The sequence below is a fragment of the Malaclemys terrapin genome, chromosome 12 (assembly GCF_027887155.1).
Source record: "Malaclemys terrapin pileata isolate rMalTer1 chromosome 12, rMalTer1.hap1, whole genome shotgun sequence".
In the NCBI taxonomy this organism is placed as follows: Eukaryota; Metazoa; Chordata; order Testudines; family Emydidae; genus Malaclemys; species Malaclemys terrapin.
This window is the reverse complement of record NC_071516.1, coordinates 45,796,894-45,806,130: the sequence shown is the minus strand read 5'-3', so window position 1 is coordinate 45,806,130 and position 9,237 is coordinate 45,796,894. Positions and strand designations below refer to the sequence as shown.

At 43.1% G+C, this 9,237-nt stretch overlaps 1 protein-coding gene across 1 annotated transcript; it reads left to right on the top strand.

The window, feature by feature from the left end:
• Nucleotides 1-7,313: 7,313 nt before the first annotated feature.
• LOC128846140 (olfactory receptor 4D2-like) lies at nucleotides 7,314-8,324 on the top strand. The gene has a single exon (XM_054045203.1). The coding sequence runs from the start codon at nucleotides 7,314-7,316 to the stop codon at nucleotides 8,322-8,324; it is 1,011 nt and encodes a 336-aa protein (XP_053901178.1).
• The last annotated feature ends 913 nt before the right edge of the window (nucleotides 8,325-9,237 follow it).

Sequence of the window (9,237 nt, the reverse complement as noted above, 5' to 3'; positions counted from 1 at the left end):
GTTCTCTAATTGCTCTACCTGTAAAGGGTTAAAAAGTCTCACTGCTATACATAGGTAAAAGGAAGTGAGTGGGCACCTGGCCAAAAGAGCCAATGGGAAGACTAGAACTTTTTAAAACTAGACCAATCAATAATTAGTATGGCACATGTTATATGGATGAAAAACTGGCTAAGTTAGAGGTCTAAGCATGTAACTGTTAATTTGGGAATTGTCATTAAGCAGGTGTGTTTCCTTTGGGGCCCCACAAGGTACAATTCTTGGCTCTACCCTATACAACACTTTTATCAAACATAAAATCATCACTAATAAAGTTTGCAAATGACCCAAAATTTGGGGGAGTGGTAAATAGTGAACAGGACAGGTCACCGATTCAGAGCAATCTGGATTGCTTCGTAAACCAGGCACAAGCAAATATGCATTGTAGCACAGCAACATGTAAATGTATGCATCTAGGAGCAAAGAATGTAAGCTGTACTGAAAGGATGGGATGGGGGGGACCATCCCAGGCAGCAGTGACCTGACAAAGACTTGGGGGCCATGGTGGATAATGAGCTGAACATAAGAGCCTAGTGTGACACTGAGGCCAAACTAGCTAATGTGATCCTGGGATGCATAAACAGGGGAATCTCAAGCACTTATGCAACCACTGCTTGAATACAGTGTCTAATTCTGGTGCCACAATTGAGGAAGGATGGTAAAAAAAATTGGAAAGGGTTCAGAGACGAGCCACTAGAATGAGTAAAGGGTTAGAAAATGTACCTTATAGTGATAAACCCCCAAAGCTCAATCTATTCAGTTTAAGCAAGAGAGAAGGATAAGGAGTGATTTGATTGCAGGCTAAGTATCTACACACTCCATATATTTATTAATGATTCCCCTTGTGTCAGAATCCCCAAAGCTGTGAAGTAGCATCTTCTTGATCGGGCCCGGGAAACCTCAGAGGGATTTCAGAGCATCTCTGATGTTAGTGGCAGCATTAGTGCATGGGTCAGATGTGATATAAAGGGAAGATTTCTGAGGCAATGTCCTCTTTGGAACTACATCCTCTCCCCCTGCCTGCTGGGACAGCAATAATCAGTTTTCAAATGTGACTTTCCCTGGCCACCCCGATCATTAGGAGGCAGTCGGATCTGGGATCAACAACACGGCAGATTGTACGAGGTAGTGACTATTTTTATAAAAACTGAAATTTACTACAAGTGATGGGCTTTGTTACTGCAGGGGGGAAGAGGTGGTTGGGAGGCTTTTCAAATATAGGTGTGGGTTTTAGAGAAGTCTACGAGTTACGAGAACATCCTACAGAGCCTTGACAACCAAAATTATCTGAGACCTTTGCATGACAAGCTCTGTCTTCTCCTTAGGCAGCAGCTCTATGCTGCTCTGATCTGAAAAATGTTTCCCCTGGGGCTGGTTGGAGCTGGGAAGTTAAAAATGGAAAAAGCTGAGGGAAGTGCTCATATCTGCTTATGAAACCTAAGTGAGATTCCCAGCACCTACCTCCCTAATTCTACTTTGACAATCCTAGACTGAGAAGTGATGTGAGTTACGGAGGGTCCCAGAAGGTGTCCATGGTAGGGCAGAAATTGAACCCAACTCCCCAGAATCCACAGCCAGTGATGTATCCATAAAGCCATCCTCCCTCTCACCTCCCGACACAGAGCACTGTCCTTTCAGAATGTGACTTTTAGGACTCGTTGATATTTTTTGCCCAAAAAAAGAGAGAAAAAAAAATCTTGAAGAAAATGAGGTTTCCTCAAAACGTAAATTTTGGGGAAGAAAATCAAGGTTTCCATTTTTTTATTAGAAAATTGGAACTGAACATGTCACTTCTTCTTTTTTATGTGCAAGCAAAGTGAAAGAAAGTGTTCCCTCACTGTGATGTTAACTAATTAAAATATAACCATATAGATTATTGTTGCAACCACTGTTATATATTTGCAGCAAATATTGTACAAAGTTTGTTGAGTGAAGTGTCTATGAAAAGGTTATGATTTGCTGGTTATGATTATGCTGTCTGTATGAATATATCATTTTTTGTATGTGAAGTTATAAGTATTGACTCTATACTTGGATTTCAAATCTTGGCTCCTGAGGTAACACCCCCAAGGCAGCTAGCCAGCACATCTTGGAGGAACTGTTCAAATTAAGTGGTTCATCAAGAAACACTTGGTTGACAATGGACCATAGGAGATGCCCATCTACACTAAGTGGACTGTCGTGTAAATGTGCTGTCTGGAGTGTAGATAATGGCTTCCTGCAATGACTGAGGGAAATTGGGCATGAACATGTGACTTGCCCATGTGACTCCAAACTCCATCTTGTTGTTGTAATTTTCCACAGTAAGAACAATGGGATGCCCTCCACATGGCAAAAGCTATCAAAGGTCCTGGAAACACCTCCATTTTGTCCTCAGTCCTGCTTCTTACCTCTGGAGGGACCTTGCTACAAACTGAAGCTCTGAACAAAGGACTGAATAACCCATCCAAGCTGTGCATGTATTCCAGAGACTTGACCTAGCCCAGCAGTTTATTCCATCACTGCTGCAAGCCTGAACCAAGAACTTTGCCATTACTGTATGTAACTGATTCCTTTAACCAATTTTAACTCTCACCTTTCTTTCTTTCTTTCTTTCTTTCTTTCTTTCTTTCTTTCTTTCTTTCTTTCTTTCTTTCTTTGAATAAACCTTTAGATTTTAGATACAAAGGATTGGCACCAGCATGATTTTGGGGTAAGATCTAAGTTTTATATTGACCTGGGTGTGTGGCTGGTCGTTTGGGATCAGAAGAAGCTATTATTTGATGAGACTGGTTGTAAAGAGCCACTCATCTCTGAATCCAGTGGTTGTGGTGGTGATATAAGAACTGGGATGCCTGAGGAAACTGCCTTTATGTTTTCTTGTTAGCCAATGTGGTGAACCAGGAGTTTACTTTTGTGGCTGGTTTGGTAAATCTTATAAAAGAATAGCCACCAGTTCTGGGTTCTGTTTGCCTATTTCTCAGCAGTTCGTCCTGAATTTGGCATCCTCAGTTGTGACCCACTAAGGCCCGGTTACAGTGGCGTAGTCTGGCTAGGATCCACAGAACCCCACGCTAGTCAACATTTGCTTTTTGATATTGAGAGTTTTAAAGGTTAAAGATCAGTGGCCATGAGGCATCAGCAGAAGCAATGAAACTTCACGCCCTGAGAGACACCCCGTGTCTTAAACAGGAACAAAGACTGGCAGAGCTTAGAATGCAAGAGAAGCGAGCCTTGGTCCAGCTGGAAAGAGAAGCTTACAGGAGGCGTATGGAATGGCTGGCTGCAGAGGAGAGGGTTTGCCAGATGCAGCAAGAAACTGCCAGACTTGAGCTCCAAGTCAAAAAAGCAATGGAAGAACAGCACAAACTGTATCCTCTTTAAAGTCCTGTTTATAACAGTGTTGGCATGTTGTATGACTCTGAACAGTTCCTGTGTTTAACCAGTTTTGCTCTGGCCAGGGACGGGGTCACTCTAACCTGGGAAAGGTGGCAAATAGCTGTTGGTCTGTGAATGAGGTTTCTGAATGTCTGTCTAGTGTCTCAGAAGAACTCACTGATCAGGAAAATGTTTATCTAGAGCAGATTAAAGTGGATGGTCAGGTTGAAGCCCTAATTGAGGAAGAAAAGGGGAGAATTGTTATGAGTGATGGATTGTTGGTTAGTAAAGCTTGGGAAAGTCAGCCTGACGCAGGTAACAGTGATGTGCTTAAAGTAGCTCAGTGTAATAAGACACTGTTTGTGGAAAACAGCAGTTTGTCTGTTAAGGGAGGGGAAGGCAAAGAGAGTTTAGATGAGCAGAGGCAGCCCTCTGAGCTGATGGCTTTGTCTAATCAGCAGTTTGGGAAGGCCAGGTTAGTGGAACATGAGTATCCCTATACCTTACCTGTTACCAGTGTGGAGAATTGTGACAGTGAAGGAAATGTTCCTGTTTCCATTTGGGGTAATGACTTGCCCATGAAGGGAGCTACCCCAATCTCCAAGCCGTTGTCTGTGAATAGCCATGTGTGGTGCAACAAAGGAAAGGATATCCCAAGCTGTTTGTCTGGTAAAGGGGAATGTTTCTCCAGCTCTTTCTTGTCTGTAAAGCACACAGAAGAAGGCTGTCAGCCTATGATGGTTGAAAATTTATCAGTTGACCAAGAGTTGATTCTGGATACAACTAAAACCCAGGAAGGAAGTGGTCCTGAATTTGTGTCTGCTAGGGATGATGACACTGCAATTAGGTTGCATCCAGTTAATGTCACAGATAGCTCCCAGAGACCAAGCGATTCTGGTGTTTCTATTTTGCCTGTTGCTAGTGTGTTGCTGAGTAAAGATATGACAACTTGTCTGATCAGGGTGGTATCACAGCCAAGGCACAAGGAAAGCATGAAGGTGAATTGACTATGTTACCCAATGACAGTGTGGAAACTTGTAACGAGGAAGAGAATACTTCTAATCTGTTAACTATGAAGTCTAGTAGTTTACTTGAAAGGGGGTTGTGTGAAAATCCTCCTGATGGGCCAGAGGCGAGTCTGGATGTATGTGAAACTCAGAAGGAGTTTGATGATTTCTCTGTTGTGCCAAAAGGACATAAATAAATCTCAGAAAGAATCGGTTGCAGTGCAGGATATTGCAGAAGAAAAGGAATTTCTTGGTGAGGTCTTGAAAGTCTGGGAGAAGGAATTGTTTCCATTGACTCTTAATGGACCATTGTTGATAGTAAACAGTCTCTCTTCTGAGGAAAGGTGTTGGTGCCTAATGGGCAAAGTCTTTCAAACATGTATGAATCTGCTGGCCTTGCTTTAGAAAGACCCAGCGTGAATAGCTTTGAAAAGAGTTCAGATGAAATAAAATTTGTTAGGGAGTTTAAACAGCCTTATAAGCTTAACCAGCTTGTTGGGAAGACAACGTTGTTGGTACACGAATGTCTCCATGCTGATTCTTTGAGTAAGTAGTCTGTGACTCAGGTACTGAGGAAAGATTGGGTTACTTGTTTTTCGGAGCAGAACAGCCTTATGACTGAACCCAGGAGGATGCAGGGGATGGCAGGTAAGCTCTCATCTCTAGACACTTTGGATATGACTTGTAGTCTTTTAGTGGACTTAACGTCTGATTCCATTTGGAAGCAGAGGTTGGTAATGGAAGGACAAAAGAACCTTGAGTCTAACATGCTAGTGAAAATGGATGGTATCTCTTTAAGACAGAGTCCAGCCTTGGAATTGGTAAGTTAAGGATCTGAAAACTAGTAAACAAGCTAGTGTCTGTGTTGATGCAAATTACCTGACTGACTGGGGGGAGAAAGACTTGCCTGTAGCTGTTAGCAAAAAGGACAAACCCAGCCAGCCAATGGATTCTGTTAAGCAAAAGAGCTCAGATTTTGACCCTGTGGAACAGAGAGAAAGGGAAAAAGTTTACCATGCTAATGAAAGCCACAGGTTAACCCTAAAATGCCAAAATCCCAATGGTATTGAGCCAAAGGCGTGGCATGAAAAAATGATTGTCAATGTACACCTGCAATGAATTTGATGTTAATATTAATGCTAATGTTAACTCTTGTGACTAATGTGTTGCTAATACCAAGAACTGTAAAAATTTACAATGTGCCTAATCTTTTGGAAAAAACCCTTGAACATGTTAAGAGTGATACATAAGAGCACACTTTATGTTAAAAGACGTCGTGATACTAATATTTCACAGTTAGTGCCTGTAACTAATCTGGAAATTGTACACGGAACAGAAGACATTGCAGACCTAATGTGCAGTATGAGAAGGGAAACTGAGGCACACTACCATATTGGTTTCATGGCTAAATGCCAAGATTCCAACACTATAAAGAACGTTAATATCTACATTGACTAGTTCTTAACTGGATTCCAAACATTTGCCAGAGCTCTCTCTCTCTCTCTTTAACCTAAGCAAGCCAGCAACTTTGGGTCTCCGGGAGAGATTCTGACCAAGGTAAGGGTCAGTCACCATCTTTCTGGAAGGCTGTGGGTGAGAAAGATTATCTCAATCAAAGCCTTGAATCAAAACTTTCTAGATTTAGATTCTGACTTTTAGCTGTGTTTTCACGTTTGTTTGCTGGTAACCATTTCTAATTTGGTCTCTTATATTTGAATTTACTATAAATATTGTCTTTTTTGTTAATAAATTGGTTTTATTTGAAATCTAAAGCAATCCAATGCTGTGTTTCAACTGAACTGTTTGGTAACTCCAGTTTAACTAGCAAACCATTGAATATTGACTCTGTACAGGAGCAATGAACCTTTAATAGCTGAACTGTCCAGTAGAGGGCAGGACAGTGCAGAACACAGGTTTTTGGGAAAATTTGGGACTGGGTATGTGCTGGGATCAACCTGCAAGTAGCAACCAAGGCTGGTGGAAGCCGCAGTGTGGCTGGTGTGTTGCTGACAGGCTGCTGGGGTCAGAGATACGGGACCAGTGCTGCATCTCTACACAGACACTCAGGGTGTAGCTCGCATGCTGCTAGGCTGGCTGTGAGTGTCCCAGGTTGGGAGCTACACCAGCAAAGCATTGTGAGGCACACAGGGTTATGGAGCAGGCAGTGACTCAAACCCTCACTGGTCTGGATTGCACCCCAGAATGTGACATACCCTCCCCCACTCCCAATGAGAAACCTGGACTGTTAGAACCCTTGGACTCCCAGAAAATCCACATTCTCCCCAACCCTGAACCTCTAGGCCAGTGGTCTCCAAACTTTTTTGATCATGCACCCCATCAATAAAAAAATTTTGAGCACGCACCCCTTGCCGCGGCGGCTCTACCATTTTTGCCGAAGCACAAAAAAAAAAAAAAAAAAGCCACTCGGACTCCCACCCGAACTGACGATGCAAAATAAAGAAATATTTTTTTTAAAGCGCTCCTCCTGCTGCACACCCCCAAGGATCTCCTTTGACACCCCCCGGGGTGCACGCACCCCACGTTGGAGACCACTGATCTAGGGCACATGCAGAATCTGTGGCCTGCAGGAGGTGTGCACCACCAGGACTTCAGGAAGACCAATGGAGACAGTTGTTATCCGGGGGCATTACGAGTGTGTAGGTTGCTACTGTTCATGCCCAAACACCCAAAACTGGGGATAACCACTGGTGGGGTGTAGGTGTTTTGCTGTAGCAGGGCACTCACCACTGGGGCTCAGGAATCAGTCTGGAATTTGGTAAACAAAGAAAATTTCCAAGCATGTGTATCAGTTAACATGGAGTTAGTATCCCTTTCATATCCGTAATGTACTAAGATCAAATTATAACTATTAACATCAGCGTTTCCTCTTCAGGACTATTTAGAGGTTAATAAATGGAGAAGAAGAATCTCACCAACCCAGTGACAGAATTTGTCCTCTTGGGCCTCACCCAGAGTCCTGAGCTGCAGCAATTCCTTTATGTGGCTTTCTTCATAATCTACATGAACACCTGGCTGGGAAACTTCATCATCATCACCACTGTGATCAGTGACCACCGGCTCCACACCCCCATGTACTTCCTGCTGGCCAACTTGGCTTTCCTAGACCTCAGCGACTCATCAGTCAATACTCCAAAATTGCTATCAGGTCTCCTCTCACAGCATAAAACCATTTCGTTCTATGAGTGCATTCTCCAGATGTTTTTCTTCCACTTCATTGCTGGTGCTATGGGGTTTTGTCTTGTGGGGTTGGCAATTGATCGGTATGTGGCCATCTATAAACCACTGCGGTACTTGACTATCATGAACCAGCGTGTGTGCGTGGGGATAATGGTACTGGCATGGCTGGGTGGATTGGCCCACTCTGCTGTTCAGATTGGACTGCTCCTCCAGTTACCGTTCTGTGGGCCGAACGTCCTGGACAATTTTTACTGTGATGTCCCACAGGTCATCCAACTGGCCTGCATTGACACTCAGTTGGCTGAACTGCAGATGATCTTCAACAATGGAGCACCGATTATAATTGTATTCATCATTCTGCTTGTTTCTTACACCGCCATCTTAGTCAAGATCAGGACACACATCACGGATGGGAAGCAGAAAGCTCTGTCCACCTGTGGAGCCCAGATTATCGTGGTATGTTTACAAATCATACCCAGCATCTTCATCTATGCTCGGCTCTTCAAGAACTTCACCCTGAATAAGGTGATCTCAGTCATTTACACTGCAATCACCCCAATGCTGAACCCGATGATCTACACGCTGAGAAATGCCGAGATGAAGAAGGCCATCAGGAGGCTGATGAGCAGAATGCTGTGCTCAGGGAAGGAGATAAATTATGTCTCTATCTTTCAATGTCCTTTTGTGTTAAAAACCAGGGCTGGTGCAACCATTGAGGAAAAGTAGGCGGCCGCCTAGGACGCCTAGTGGTTGGGGGTGCCTAAAAGCCCGCTCAGGCGAGGAGGTGAAGGTGAGCTGGGGTGGGGGGGCGCGGGGAGGGCCACCCTCAGTATCCGGGGGGGCGCACAGGAGAACCGCTCCCCACCCCAGATCACCTCCACTCTGCCTCCTCCGCTGAGCACACAGCTCCCGCTCTAAGTCTCCTCCAATCGGTGCCGCAAGCCTGGGAGGGGAGGAGATGGGATTAGCTGCCGCAGAGGGGGGGCTACCTGGGTGGGGTTAGCTTCTAAGGGTGGGGGCTTGAGGGGAGAGTCTCCCGGGGCGGGGTTAACTTTCTAATGAGAAAGCCATGAAAATCAATATCCTCTTTACAAAAGTCCGTTGAATAAATTATGTATCATAATGAATGTACTGATTGTGATGAAGAAATTTCTATCAAATGTTCCAACAGAGAATAAGATAATTACTTTATGGCTAACTCTTTTATTATATATATCTATCTATATATACACCACTTATCTACATTTATCGTGTCAAGTCTCATCAGAATTTTTTAAAAAGATAAACAAAACCTACCTTCAAAAAGAATTGGTTTTAGTTGTGTCTAAATTACATTTCTATCTATAACTTCACAGTTTAAACTGAAGTTATCTTTATTTCCCTTTTCTTCTAATCCCGATATAGAATGGGAGTAGAATAGGAAATATGTTTGATGGATTTTCTTAAAATTATCCTTTTCATTCAAAATATGCAAATTTTGATTTTTCCACATTTACTCCTTTCTTTTCTAAGAAAGAAAGAAAGTGAAATTTATGTAAAGGGGGGGGGGAAGCTTTTGAAATTATACTGTAAGAGAAAAAACACAGTTCTTTACACAAATTTCTAAATAAATAATATTTTTGTAAATTTTCAAAAAAAA